Raw genomic sequence first — 15,264 nt, forward strand, 5'->3', positions numbered from 1 at the left:
CATGGCGGCAGCTGGGCATTCACTCACATGTACATATATACGAATACGCACATATATGTTCGTACGCATCCATTTTGTGCTTCACGTCTGCGCTGACACGGCAAAAGAGGTTAGTTAACAGGGGGGAAGTAATTGCAACTGAATTTACTCTTTTTTCCCGCAATTACCACGAGAATGCCGCTATTCCGACTTCTACACACGAATGTTCGTAAAACGACGTATAATACGCTCACATATACATGCGGGATGAGATATACTTATTTGCACATGCACCTTGGCAAATTGCGTCCTTGTGCGCGCTGCGGTTCCAAACGGTCGCTCACACCGATGAGCTGTTTCAAAAAGGTGGGGCACGAAAAAATGCATTCACACGAATTGTGGGGTCACGTACAAATAGCAAAAAAAATGCCTGCACCACTGTACATATACGTGAAGAGGTATATTACGCATATTCATATACCCAAGTGCATGCATAATTGGCTAAATGTGTCGCGTAAAATATTGCCGATCAACCATCATATATTTTTACGCATCCCTTGCGCATGTGGCGCGGTCTTCAGAAAAATTCCAAAAGTGCCAATCCTCGAAGATGCACTAACGACCATTCTACATTTCTTTCGCATGGTCGCCTTCTGTGAATCTCGTTTTCTATTTATTCAGCTTAAAGAGAAAGTAAATTTGCTTTAGTTTCACTTGTGTACTACAGCTTTTTACCCCGCTGGGTTGCCTTGCGGCCCCTAACTAGTTCTTCATTACACACGCCTAAAATTAAAAGAAACACGGCTGGCCTAACGCCCGTTAACACTATTATACCGTTCAGCTGTGTGAAAATCCGTGCCGCGTTTAGGTTTTCCTCCACGTTGATCACTAAAATGAATCATTAAAGGGATGCACCTTGGGGAAGTGCTCACTGTGGAAATCGCCACTAGTAACGGTGAATTTGCTATTTATAGCGAACCCTGTTTCACTTCCACGGCTATTCGTCCAAGTTCACCTGCTGCGCGTACTGCTGGAGCGAGGACATCCTGTTCTTATCCTCCACAATCATTTCTTCGCTCATACTTATTTGGTTGTTTATTTTGTCTAGGTAGGTCTTCGATGAACTTAAAAGCTTACTGCGGAACTTCCACTTCAACTCTATTTTGCGCAAATCCAGCTGCAGCTCTTGCACCCGTTCCTTTAAACCATTACACTCCTTCTGCAACGTTTTGGATATGTCTTCCTTACTGCTTATCTGGTCTTTAACATTTTCAAAATAATGCAGTATGCTGTTAGTTTCGTTTGCTGCAAATTCTTTTATGTCTTCATTTAAGTACTTCCACTGCTCGTTGCTCAGATGAGTTAACGTAAAAGAGGAATAATCTTCGCCTTTCTGGCTAGCTATTTTTTTTTTTTTTTTTTTTTTTTCCTTTTTTTTTTAGTAAAATTAAATAGCTAGCCATAACGGGAGCCAAAAAGGAATACATTAAAAGAAAGCGTATAAACACCAAATGAGGCAACAGGAAAAATAAAAAATAGAATACATTACATTTCAAATAAACATCAATGTTAACGAGACCCAACAAAATTAAAATGGAGTATATCGGCTGCTGACTCGTTGACAAGTCGTTGAAACCGTCTATCCCGTAAAAGAAGTAGTGGAAAAGAAAAAAATTCAGGTACACAAGTAGCAGCATAAAACCGCACTTCAAAATCTGCCCTCTGTTAACATATAAGGCTTCGTACAACTTCTCACGCTTGACATAATTTGACGAAAAAATGAATATATTTATTATGACTAAAAAAAGGAACGAGAAAAAGATATTCAAAAATTTAGAGAAAAAGGAAAACAATTTTATGTATTCATTAAAATAGCTCCCCGAGTTATCTGCATCATACTCTAACTTGTTGATGTATATGTACACAGTAAGCCACAGAGCTACTATGGAAAAGGATGATAGCTGAATTAGTAAATTTAAAACATTCGATTCGAAGAGGTACGTCAGATAAACTTTGAATTTGAGCCATGCGCCGATTTGGTGTGTCTTCCTATTCGGGGGGGTGTTCATGTGCCCTTGGCCGAAACGGTAGTTAAGTGCGCCTTGTGGCATATTAACCGTATCGTAGTATCCGTAATTCGCTCCCCCCACAGCAGGGTAATTAGCATATGTGTTCCAGTTGTACGCCCCCGCATAATCGGCGACGTTGTATCCCCAAGGAGAGTAACTCCCATACATGTAACCATTTGCATAATCAGCAGTCGCTAAATGTCCACCTGGTTGATCATTGAACTGGCCCTCCTGCCAGACACCCATCTTCGCGTTGGCCCTGCCATGCCCCACAATGACCGCAGCACATGCGTTGTAAAAGTAGGAAAAATTCTTGAACAGATACAAGTACATGCTTATAAAGGAGCAAAACAGAATGGTCACAAAGAGTATATTAATTATTACCCCTCTGAAATGAAAAATACTGAAGGAATTAAAAAATAAGTGATCGAAATATATTTTTTTGGATATATATCCACTAGGATTGAAGACGAAATGTAAATTCACCAAAATGTTATGGTAGTCATTCTTGTCAAACAGAATAAAAGATATTTCCACTTTTTCAGTTGCATCATTAATTAGTAATGCTATTTCGTTTAACCCTCTCTGCAAATCTTGCGATTCGTTCTTTATGTCTGTATAGCAGTTTTGTCTCTTGTAGTTGCATATGAGACTACTGCTGGATGATTGTATTGCCTCCCTTGAAATAATGTTTACTCTTATCCGTTCATGCTTCACACTAAATATGTCTTTCCATAGGAAGATATTACTGTATGGATTGACACCTCCCTCAATGGCGTTTGGACCGTTGTCAAGAAATGAAACGAAACAAGTTTTTAACCACAGAATTAGGTCTGTCTTATTCTCTACCTTTTGGAAGTTAAACGTTTCCCTAATATTTACATTCACATTTTTTTTTAAATAATGAAATGTCATATTTGAGAAGTGTCCATTAGATGGGTGGTAGCCGATATTTTCTATCTGATAATGCAACAGTTTTTCACTTTCTATCCTCTTTTTGTAGTCATTAATAAGAAACAGCATGATGAATATGAGTAAGGAGGTGTACACAGAAAGGGAAACCACAACTCCGTCATTCCTCTTTTTATTCGTAGTGTACTCCTTCGAAATGCGTTTTTTTTCCTTATTAGAGAAGGGCAAGACGGTGCTGTTTTTTAGGTTTAGAAATAGGTCTAGCATTTTTTCTATAGTAAAAAAGGCCCTTTCTTTTGTGCTCCTCTTCTTTTGGGTGAACTCTTCTTTATCCTTACTGAGCCCTTTCGTTATACTCATCACGTCATTGTAATTTAACCTCTTATTGGTGTCATAATTGCCTGGGTCTACCTCATATTCGTTCGATTCATGCAGCGAGTATGTGCTGCTCTCATCACTGCTTAAGTTTTGTTTGTCACGTTCTTTCTCACCATCGCCTAGTTGCTCAATTGAGTCGAGTGTGTCCTCTGCGTCGTGGTCCCCCTCATCTTCTACCTCCGAATATGCGGTTATTTCTAATGTGCTGTTGTCATTTAGGGTTGCTCTATTTGAGTTTCCCTTCTGTGCATTATTTTTTTTGAGGGGAATGCCACACGTTTCTGCAGTGTCTAAATGACCACTTCTGCTTTGCGGGTCCCCCTTGTTTCTAGTTCTACACTTTGATAATTTACGACCATACAGATGCATAAACGAGTTGTACACTTTTTTGTTCCTTTTGATGAAGGACTTAATTGCCAGAAAAAAGATAAAAGCGAAACTCACCGTAACGATAAAAAAGTGAGTAGGAATGGAATACAAATAGGACAAAATGTTCTCTTCATTAAGAATGGAGGAAATGTTTACTCCTTGAAAATTTGCAAATATAATACATACATTGAAAATGAATGTCTGGACAATACTGGAGTTGATATTTTCTTCAATGTGAAAAAGGGTGTAACTGAAGAGGGAAAAAACTCCCAAGCATCCAAATATGATGCACAGGATGATAAAAAAAGGACGTAAAAAATCCTTCCTTATGTTATTCTCTACATTTCTGTATTTTTTTATCAACAGGCCATATCGCTTTACGCACACGAAGAAGCACACCTCCAAAGTTATGATGGTGTTCGAGACGAAAATATTCTTTACTAACTCTATGCGTGAGAGGATTATGCTCATGTCGTGCCAAAGTTCGATAATTCCATCTTCGCTGGTTTGGTAGCGTATGGAGTTTACTGTGTACTTGCCATTTTCATACCCCACGAGGAGTTTGGGGAGCTGGGTCCGGGACAGGAGGTAGAGACCGAGGGTTATGAGATTCGTCGAGAAGCAAGCTGAGGGAGGAAGGAGAAAAAAAATGGAAACACTACCTAGATTGCCAAGTGGAGCATAGCAGATTGACAACACGGAGGGAACGCCTAGCCGATGGAGTACCCCACCCATGCGTGCAAGGAAGGGATACACCAAATAGGTGTCCACTTACCAGTAAGGAGAAACGATGAGCAGTAGGACTTCACATACAGCCTGAAACCAACCATGCTAAATTTCCGAAGATGCGTAATAACATACAAAATGAATATCGCCATAAAGACAGACAAAGCAACAATAAAATAGACATCGAACCGATTATACGAAGCGGACTGCGTTACAACCTCTTTGTAGGTATTCCCATTTGGCAAAAAGGAAAACTTTAAAACGTTGTAGGAAAGTACATTCAGTAACGGATTGAACAGTAAAAAATCGATCGCAACAGAGGCTATGTTATAATTAGTTAATATAAGAGCTGGTATAAAATAAGGATAATCAGTCGAATAGGGAGTACCCTGAGAGAGATGCTCTTCAATTTTTCTAAAATCTTTTTCACATATGATTTGATATAATCCTCCAATTTTTTTATAGGACTTATCCTGAGAAAATAAATAACTCCACTTTGTGTCAAAATAGGAAGAATTAACATCTCGAGAATCTTCCACCTGCTGCGAAAATGAACTGTCAGGGTAAACTCCAAATAATTTCCTGTACATATAAATATTTTCCATCATAGAATTATCCTTCTTGTATAACCTCATTGTTATTCTCCAGCATTTTCCAAATAGAACGTTACTATTTAGGAAGTTGTCTTGGGATACCCTATCCGTTAATGCATTTTTTACCCATGAGGAGAGATCAAATTTGGACCGCAAATTTTTAAATACTGTATAATCCTTCTTTCTCGGTTCGTAGGAGAAATCTGCATTCACTTTCCTTATCTCGTCACTTATGGCTTTGTAAAAATTTTCAGAGTATGTCGTGGACTCGTTTATGTTGTTATGAATGTGATTTTCCAAGTTTTTTATTTTTACCAAATCGTTGGATGTATAAATCAGGATAAGGAATAGGATAATTAAAACGATTTCTATACTTATCTTTATTAATTTCTTTTGGCTTTCTATTTTTTCGGACAGTAGCAGCAGCTCCGTCGACTTGTTGTCCTTTTCCTCCTCTGCATATTTAAACAGGACCTTGGAGTATACTTTTAAAAATTTCAGGTTGCCTTCGTTGAAAACTTCTTTTCCCTTCTGTTCCATTTTGGAGCTCGCATCGGGATATTTGCCTATTGGATACTTGGCCTACTATTTCATGTACCCTTCCAGCTGGTTCCATTTTATCATCCTTGAACGTGCGTATCCCCCGTTGGAATATCTACTTGGGGGAAGAGGAACCACTAGTAAACACTTGCACACTATTTTGGCGCCGCCTCACAGGAGGGCACTCCCTCAAGTAGGAAAAGTGTTACTACTTTTACAGCACCGCGAAAAACGCTATGTTGTGTAAATGCACTGTCCACTCAAGAGGAGTAGCATTCTTCATAAAAAGGAATAAATCAATTTAGCATTCATCCAGTGGTAACAACTGCGTCTCTACGTGTGGACAGGCACATTGAGACAATTCACTGCTTTTTTTTTCTTTCTATTCGGACTGGTTTTCTATGGGGAAAAGTGTCTATCTTCCGTCATCAAATTGTGGCAACGTCTTATATTTTGGCAGCTGCTGCTCGGCTTGCCATCTGGAAGCGTTTAGGAGAAACTCCCATATCATGACGAGGAGAGAAGAAAAAAAAAAGCAACTTCACTGTTACTACTATTTTGCTGCGTGCCATTGGCAGGCATCTAATATCGGGCTCTAAGCCTCTTTCTTATCTCCCCACTTTTGCAGCAACTTTAAGAGCATACGATGAGTCCAAAAAAGTCGGACTACTGAGTGCCAAAAAAGAATATCTTAAAATGCTCAGGCGAAACGTATTTCGAGGCAGAATTAACCGAGCTTCTTTCCCCTTTTATGTGTGCACATTTTTGCATTAAAAAAAAAAAAAAAATGCAGCCACTCTGCGTAAGGAACAATTTAAAAAAGCAGAATATGGCTTACGGTTTAACCCCCATGGGGAAATACCCCCAAATGGAAGAGATTTGCATTTGGAAAATTTCGCCCCTTTTTAAGAGCAGAGCGCAACTTATGCCGCATGGGTATATGGCACAACTTGGTCAACGTTTTCCAGTAAGAGGGAAAGAGGACGGAAAAAAAATAAAAAAAGCACACACGTGAGAATGGAAACAGAACTGCAACTGTGCAGGTGCAAACACACGGGGGCAGACAAAAAAAAAAAAAAAAAAAAAAAAAACGCAGGACCCCAGCAGAAACGTTGAAAAGGCGCCTTCTCACAATTGCCACTGCCCTTTTGCAAAAAAAATGTGAACAATTCTTTTTTTCTTTTCCCACCCGTACAGGTGAATAATTCTCCTCCACGCACACGCTCCCATTTAGGAAGGTAAAAATGGAGATACTGAATCTGATTGTAGCATTCATCACCTTGCGCTGTCAAATGTATTGGAAGGCGCCATGAGCCAGGGGTTGGTGACAACTATGTTAGACAAATAGTCAACATTTTTTACCACATCCTTTTTGTGCAAATTGGAAAGATTTGCGTATTCACCTACACACAAATTGCCTGAATTTTTTTCGCCATCCAGGATATTCATAATACGCAAAATTTCCTTCCCCTCATTATTTAGCAAGTGCTGTATATAGTCGGAGTACTGCTCATTTCCGCTAATGTTGCTTAACGATTTGACACGAAATAAAATTAGCTGCTTTTGCAAAGGCGTTAAGAAAAATTTAACCAGGTCGATGAGGATGAGCAGTTCGGTATGACTACTAGTGCCTTTCATGACGGAAAAGAAAAGTAAGTCAAACCATATACTAGGGTTTAGAAAGTAAGTCGAATTGGTTTCTTCCCCAACTTTTTGCTTACTATTATATGTGTCACATTTTAAGTAGCACCATTTGCATATGTCTTCTACGACGAAATAGGTGTCATCGAAGAGGAGCTTCTCGATAGATACGTAGTCATATTCGTGTGTGTAACAACTTCTGTGGAAGAAATTGCTTTGCCTACTTTGGTGGAAATCGCCCAGTTGGAAGGGTAAAGTTTTTCCGATATATTTTTTCTGGCCATTTGTGTGAACATCACTAAGCAGATCGGTTATATACACTTGGTCATTATTATGGTCGTACGGCGAGCTATCCAAATGGTCTTCCCTTTTTGTCACGCTGGGCTGTACCATTGTGGGGCTACACTCATCAGGGTGGAACTTACCATGTGATAGATTCTTTTTGTACCCCCTTTTTAGCAGCGTCAGTTCTCTTACAAAAGGGGAAGAATTTTTCGTTAGCACGATGGCCAACAGTTTAGAAGCCAACATGAACTGCTTCTTCATGCTTAACGAAATTACCTTTATTCTGAGGATCTCCCTTATCACTAGGAATATTTTTTCCATATCATCTTCGTGCATGTCTGTTTTCACATCCTGGTGGGGTAACAAATCATCCTTGGTGTAGTAGCACCCGAAAATGTCTTTAGCAAAAACGAGGTTGTAGTTCTTCTGGCTTTTTAACATATCGTATAATTTTATGTACAAGTCAATTGCCTCCTTTCTATACTTTTTATTCTTTTCATTTAAGTAGTTCTTTTCAAAAATAAAAAAATCTGAAGCAGTAATTTTTTTTTTAATGTTAGCATTGGGAATGTTGTCTAGGAAGATATTTGGATAAATTAAATCTCTACACCCGATATACTGCTTCATTTCAGCTAGCCGAAAAATTACATACAGCGTTAGACTGCGTGACGACTGTGTGCAGCTGCTTAATGCCTTTAAACACTCTTCTGCTATTTCGATGGCTTTATCATAATTGCCGTTATTTTTTAACGAGTCCGCTAGTAGGCATTTATTTTGCAACGTAACAAAGTTGGGCAGTTTGGCTCGTTCACAATTCTGCAGCGATATCGTGTAGTACTTTATCGCGCTCTGGAATTTGTGTAGCCCCATTAAAATATTCCCCTGTAGCATTAGTGCAAATATGCAGACGTAATGCTTAGAAATATCACAAAGCGTCGTCGAAATGGCTCTATAGCTTTCTTCCGCATAGTGCAAGGCTTTCAGTAAATACTTTTTCTTCACCTCCAAATGGTCCACTTGGTCTAGCAACAACTTGTTCTTTACGCATTCCTCATCTGTGGTAGCTTCCCCTACTTGGGAATCACCCGGGTTGTGATTTCTGCGCTCTGCACTGGGAAGGTTACCGAGGAAATCCTCCCACCCTTTGTCACAGATGCCCCTCCCGCGGGTACTTTTCCCTCTGCTCTCATTTGCCCTATCATAGTAGTAGCTAGCCATGAGAACGTTACAAATAAGCGTGTGGACGCTGTTCTCATGTCCCTCATAAAATTTGTTAAAAATGACGATGAGCTTGTAAATGATCAGCGCATCATCTATATTCCCCTCCTTCACTTTGCACTGAAGGATTAGCACTAGTATGTCCCTCCTTATCGTCCCTATGTTAGGAATAACCCCATAAATGTAGTAGCAAACGTCTAAGCACTTCTTCACATAGCCATGCTCGAAATGCAGATAGGCCAAAAATAAGAACTGTTTGGATAATTCGAAAATGTTTTTATCCAGACTAACATTTAGAAGGAGATAGATGCACTTCTTAGCCCTAACATAATTTATGCATTTCATTTTTTCATTCAGTATGCAGTAGGGGTGGCAAGGAATATTATACTCATGGACAAAGCTCTTGATTTTGTTGCATGAACCTACTGTGCATATATTGCTCATCTGTAAAAAGTCGCTATTTTTCGGGTGTATTATGTTGACAATATTTTCCTTTAGCATATTTTTTACTTTATATTTTTCCTGCATCATAATATTTGAAGATATTAGCTTTTCCACCGTTTTGAAACTCCACGTGGCATACTTCGGAAAGCATCCCTTTGTCTTGGGATAAAACAGAGCAATATTACTCCTTTGGAAATTACTACACTGGTGCACTCTGCGAGGGATGTCTTCCCTTATACAACTCCCCACGCTGGTGCTAGGTGTAAGCTCCCTTTTATGTTTCTCTCCAGCACGGTTACTTCTCCGTAAGGATATCCATTTTTTTCTGCGTATTTTGTCAACCAAGGAGTACACGTTTTGGTGTCTAACTTCGCTGCTACTGTTGATTGAGGGGAGAGAACTATCATCGTAATTGCTTGTGATTGTTCTTTTCTCCCACGTAGGTCCGCTTTTCGAGTCTCCACTTACACTATGACTTGAACTCTTGTAACTCCTGCGTGCGCTGTTTTGTGTGACCGTGGTGACACCCCTGTAGGGGGACTTGTAAACGTGTCCCCGCTTCCCTGCACGGTTGTCACTTTTGCCTGTTTCGCGCATATACCCAAAGGAATTTGAACCGTTTGGTTCGTCAGAGCATTGGTCGCCAAATATTTCAGTAACCGCTTCGCTTGCGTCTCCGATCTCCGGTTCACCGCCCCATTCGCAAACCTCCCTCAGGTGGGCAACATTCGGAAACAGGACGCTCTCCTTCTTTGAGTCAAAGGAAGACATATCCTCCAAAGTTAGAGGCAGCCTGACTTTATAATTCCTCTTACACTCCTTGTTAAAGTAGACGCCCAAGTGGTACTCAATGCAGACTAGCAGTCCGTAAACTTCCACCTCCTTAATATTAATATGGTCGTTTAGGTTGATTTTAAATTTCCTCATGCATTCGGGAATTAACACCTGGTGCCAGAACTGCAGTGAATCTACTGTCCTAACATTTAGGGTTAAGTTTACCAACCGAATTAGAAATTTATGTGGCACAAACTCGGGAAAATAATTCCACTCCGTGAAACACCTTTCGCAGAAGCAGATAAATTTGTTGCATTGTTCGGGTGTCCTCTGCCTGCTACTATCACTGGCGCCGTCATAATGGTGTTCATTCTGCTCATTAATGAAAGGGGACACATGGTAAGCATTATCAGAACAGTGGTGATTACTCCCTTTAGGATTTCCACTGCTACATTTTCTGTTTCCTCCCAATGTTCCCAACAGAAACGAATGTATGTGCTCATAATATATGGACTTCAACGTGCGGCAAATAATTTCCCTGCAGATAACCTCTGAGAGGAACTCCGGGGGGGAAATGTCCCTATCATTGCTCAGTAGGTAACCCAAGTTATGCATGTTAACCCCATGGGAATGATAAACCTGCGTGACGTCAAAACTGTCACTGAAATTTGAGATGATATTTACAACTTTGGGTAAAATATAATTTTCAATGTTGTGGAGACATTCCCTAGTAGCGTCCTTCAAAAGGTCTACATTATTTTTATACTTTTTTAATTTATAATTCCTAATGTCTATAGCTAAGGTAGTATTAGTTAATGAGTGCTCATAGTAATTTTTTATGAATTCGTATCTTATCCTTTTGGTGAAATTTCCTCCAGTAGAATTGTCAACATATGGGGGGAGTACCTCTTCTGCCCCTCTTACAATGAACAGATTATCAATTAGCGATTTGAAAATTTTTACGTTGTTTCTCTTTTTAAATATTTTACATTTGTAATAGTTGGAGAATCCAAAGGGGAGAATGCAACAGTGGTAATTCATAGAATCACTCATTTGCCTTATCTGCTGGTACAACTCGTGGTCATAGTTTTGCATTTCCAACAGGAGCCTTTCATAGAACACCTTTTCCTTTTTCTTCTTTAGGTGTTTTTCCTCGTTAGGTCGGTTCATACATTCATTTGGGGTTGTTCCCTTCATTGTCTGCTCACCACTGTGGAGGTGGTCATTCTCATTGTCACCCTCATTTTTGTCACCACCATCACTCATGTAATTGCTAAATGCGAACCCCCTAAATATGTCCTTAATCACATCTACAGCGGGGTAGGCCTCACTTAACGGCATTAGTGGTTCCGAAATGACGCGCATCCCCATGAAATCAATTTGGCTAGCCACAGGTAGGGAAAACTTCGAACCGTTTTTCAGACTAAATATACAATCACATAGAACCTTCTTCCCCTTCATATCATTGCTGTATATTTTTCTAGCCATGTTATAATTTATGCCATTCCTTCTACTCCCCAATATTACCGTAAAGACAAGACTGTCAAATAGGAAAACTAAATCGTCGTCAAATTTCGGTTTGTATATTTTGTAAATATGAGGATAGTTCTCCTTCGACACTTGGACAAAACATTTTTTAAAATAACTTATTGAATCATTCTCCGATTCTTGCTTGCTAAAAAATAGAGAGTATATTAATCCACAGGCCCCTATTTTGCTGGACATGTGAAATAATTCTAGCTCGTTATAAAACTCCTTTTCTCTTTCGCCCTCACTTTTCTCATCGTGCATATATTCCTTTAAGGCCCATATGTTTCGGAAGGCGTAATTGATTCGATCGTGCCAGTTGGAACTTAAGAAGGAGTCTTCATTTTTGCACAGGAAGTTGTACAATGGGTGGCTCACATCCATGTTGTAGCTTCTACAGGGTTTTACACTTTGTAGTAGGTTATTAAAAATGTTCATTTTATTTCCTTGGGGGGCATTCCTACCATGGTTTTTACAGTTTTCAGCGCTTTTTATGCTTTCATCACTTTCACCATTAATATCGCTACCATCGCTTGCACCGCTACTACTGTGGGTGCTATCCTCCAACATGCTGCACCTGCCAACGGGTTCATCCCCCTGGTCGACTGCCGCCTCTTCTCCATCCACCTCCGTGGAGTCACTCCCTTTTCTCATTTGCCCAAATAATTCCTGCAGTCGAGGAATTTCGCATTTGTTTATTTCCGCCCTGCAGCACCTGTCGAATGGCTCATTGCATGGCAGAGACGACACACTTTTTTTCGATTTATCCTCGGAGGTCTTTTTCTTCAATTCAATTTTTTTACTTATGGGCTTATTGAATACAACTGGGACAGGTTTCTTCAATGGAATTATTTTAACATTCTTAGTGACAATTTGTTTTTTAACTTCTGCAATTTTGCTCACTTGGATGCTCTTCTTATGAGTTACAACACTCTGGGGGGGATTATCGGTTGGCTTATTATTTGGGACGAACTTAACGTTTAATATTTTTTCCGGTTCTATTACTTTTTTTTCTTCCGATATTGATCTCCTTAATTTTTGTGGCTTGAATAGACAGATAGTGTTATGTATTATTCGCTTTAACTTTCCCTTTTTTTTACCTTTCTGCGTAGGTGGCTGCTGTCCGTTTTGCGGCTTTGCGCTAGTTAGTTTCGCATTAGCTACTTTTTCATTCAGCTGGGCGTCTTTGGAACCCGAATTCGAGCCATTTTGTAGGGCACCTTTTGAGTCACCCGCTGCACCACCACTCGTGTTAAATTGCGTGTCTTCTATTAAGTAATCCTCCAGAGCCTTGAAGGAACCATTGGAATGGTGCCCCGTTTGCTTGTATCCCCTAGATCGCTGCCTTTTTTTCTTGATCAATGCGGAAAACGAGCTTTTCAGCATGCCCATTTTGGTGCCCACGCTCGGTCGATTTATCAATCTTTTTTTTTTCTCTCTCTTCTTAAATTATATGTTTACCCTACAGGTGCACAAATCGCAGACGCATGCCAGTGTAAAGACTTGCGTCTCTTCTCAATTCACTTTCGCGAGGTGATATAGGGGGGACAAATAAAATAAATTAAAAAGGAACTATGCGGAACGGAGCTGAACAAAATAGCCGTTTGCAATTGCGCTGTACCTACACGCGCTTTGTAAAAAGTTGGATGTCGGAATGGCACGAAAAAGGCGACAAATGATTTAATGCCTGCTTTGCGCTCTTTTCCTACACTTCACAAAACGTTTTTCAATTCTTGGGTTTGTTCAGTAACCCATTTATCAGTCCGTTTACGTGTTTACTCCTTTTCCCCGCGGCAGTAGCGCTAAATTTTGAGCGCAACAGTTGTGCCGGTTATAGCATAAATGGGCAGAAGACACCCTAGCAGAATGCATATATACATAAACAAATGAGCAACTCCTCGCAAGAGCGGTGATAAACAAGTTTTGTGTCTTTTATTATTCACAGTAGAGCAGCAAAGTGGGAAGAACGGCGCCAAGGTAGCTCCCGGCATGCATTCTACCGCACGTACATATAGCACATGTATATATGTGCACACGTTTGTTGCGTGCTTCTATTTTAACAACAGGAGAAGTACATACATTCACGCGCAAGGAACTAATAGTGGCATACACAATGAAGGAAAAAAAAAAAAATATAATAATAATACTCAATTTTGTAGATAAAGGGAATACCTTCATGCCAGAACAAAAGAGCAGCGTTTTGCCCGCATGTTGATACGATTTTTCTTCCCCATACATAAACGCTTATGTTTTCCCCTTAGCTACACAAAACCAGATAAATCTTAATTTTCTTCCATTTTTTCTCTTGTATTCCTCTTATTTATAAATGGAAAATTTGTTATTTTTTTTTTTTCCTCACATTTGTGCGTGTCTGCAAAGCAGTGCATGTGGTATGTGTTGCTTTAAAATGGTCTTATCCTCAGCTGCGCTAGCTAAAAGGAATACATTCTGTGTTATATTTTTTTAATGAAGTTTTCCTCCTTTCGATTTTCCATACGTTGATAAATCAACACACTGGGAAGGTCTCCTTTTAGAAGATTTTTTTTTCCCCCCCTCCATTTTGCACATTTGTTAAAAAAGAACAGTTTGGTGTTTTTGTCTTTCCACGATTGGAATACGCATTGATCGTAGGGAGATACATGGTGTGTTACACAAATGGGAAAAGTTGATCTACACAACTGCGTTAGACGTATCCAGGGGGAGGCCCGCTTAAACGTGTGATTACACTTATTTGCATAGGTATGCTTGTTGGGTGCGCTAGGCTGAATACACACTTAGGAAATCCTTGACTTGCGTTTTGCGTGCTTATCAAACTGATATTTTTCCCTCCACATATAACTGCGTCAACGTTTTGGAAAGTTTATTAATTGGTAACCCCATAACGTTGTAATAGCAGCCATTAATTTTTTTTATAAACTGGCAACCGACTCCTTGGATAGAGTAAGCGCCAGCCTTATCATACGGTTCACTGGAATTTATATATGCCAGAATATCTTGCTCAAGCAAGTTGTCAAAATGTACTTCTGTTTTTTCGATAAAGGTGATGGGTACTTTTGTTTTGTGTAAAAATATACAGACAGCTGTATAAACGCAATGCACATTAGATGATAATTTTTTTAAAATTTCAAGGGCGTGCTCTTTGTTGAGTGGTTTTTCTATTATTTCGTCCTTCAGCGTAACGATCGTGTCGCATGAGATTATAACATTTGGCATGGGGTCATAGGTGCTATGCAAACTTTTGAATTGGTGCGTTTTTGTTCCATCTGTACAATGTTCCTCCTTATCAGGTTGGCCATTTGGCAAATTACCACTATTACTTTCCTGTTGTTTGTTTTTTTTTTCGGCTTCCTTATGGTTCCCCTCCATGTGATTGTTTGGTTGATCCCCAAACCAGACATGGTTTACTACATTCAACCCCTTTTGTAACGCATTTTCTTTAACATAATGCTCAGCAGAAGCAAACTGTTTTTTATCTAAATTTTCCTCAAAGCCTGATTCACAAATGTATAAATTTGATACCCCCATTAATTTCATTAACTCTATCCTCCTGGGGGACTTGCTAGCCAAAAGAACCCAACATTTTTTTGCATCTGTGAAAAGGTCGCCTAACCCGATGATATGCGAATGCTCCTCCATTCTCGTTTTGCGCGAAAGGGAAGGTAAAATGAAAAGCGGTAAAAGATTCGGTGGTTTTCTAAAAATGGGCGATATTGTCGTACTCGATATGACCCTCATTATGGCGCTTGCTATGCCTTGTTGCCGGGCTTACCATTTCGAAGTAACTATTAAAATAAAATTATCTTCCTTCC

The 15,264-nt window shown here is 39.6% G+C and overlaps 3 protein-coding genes across 3 annotated transcripts; all 3 read right to left on the reverse strand.

The window, feature by feature from the left end:
* Nucleotides 1-976: 976 nt before the first annotated feature.
* On the reverse strand, nucleotides 977-5,566 carry PCOAH_00038560 (Uncharacterized protein; the record flags this gene model as incomplete). The annotated part of the gene is made up of 3 exons (XM_020060647.1): nucleotides 977-1,331; nucleotides 1,465-4,333; nucleotides 4,483-5,566. The coding sequence occupies 3 exons, from the start codon at nucleotides 5,564-5,566 to the stop codon at nucleotides 977-979; spliced, it is 4,308 nt and encodes a 1,435-aa protein (XP_019916959.1).
* Nucleotides 5,567-6,841: 1,275 nt separating this feature from the next.
* On the reverse strand, nucleotides 6,842-12,847 carry PCOAH_00038570 (Uncharacterized protein; the record flags this gene model as incomplete). The annotated part of the gene is made up of 1 exon (XM_020060648.1): nucleotides 6,842-12,847. The coding sequence occupies one exon, from the start codon at nucleotides 12,845-12,847 to the stop codon at nucleotides 6,842-6,844; it is 6,006 nt and encodes a 2,001-aa protein (XP_019916203.1).
* A 1,416-nt stretch (nucleotides 12,848-14,263) lies between these two features.
* On the reverse strand, nucleotides 14,264-15,091 carry PCOAH_00038580 (Septum formation protein MAF-like protein; the record flags this gene model as incomplete). Its single annotated transcript, XM_020060649.1, has 1 exon — nucleotides 14,264-15,091. One exon carries the CDS (start codon nucleotides 15,089-15,091, stop codon nucleotides 14,264-14,266), a length of 828 nt encoding a protein of 275 aa, XP_019916374.1.
* Nucleotides 15,092-15,264: the final 173 nt, after the last annotated feature.

Source organism: Plasmodium coatneyi, chromosome 12 (assembly GCF_001680005.1).
Source record: "Plasmodium coatneyi strain Hackeri chromosome 12, complete sequence".
In the NCBI taxonomy this organism is placed as follows: domain Eukaryota; phylum Apicomplexa; class Aconoidasida; order Haemosporida; family Plasmodiidae; genus Plasmodium; species Plasmodium coatneyi.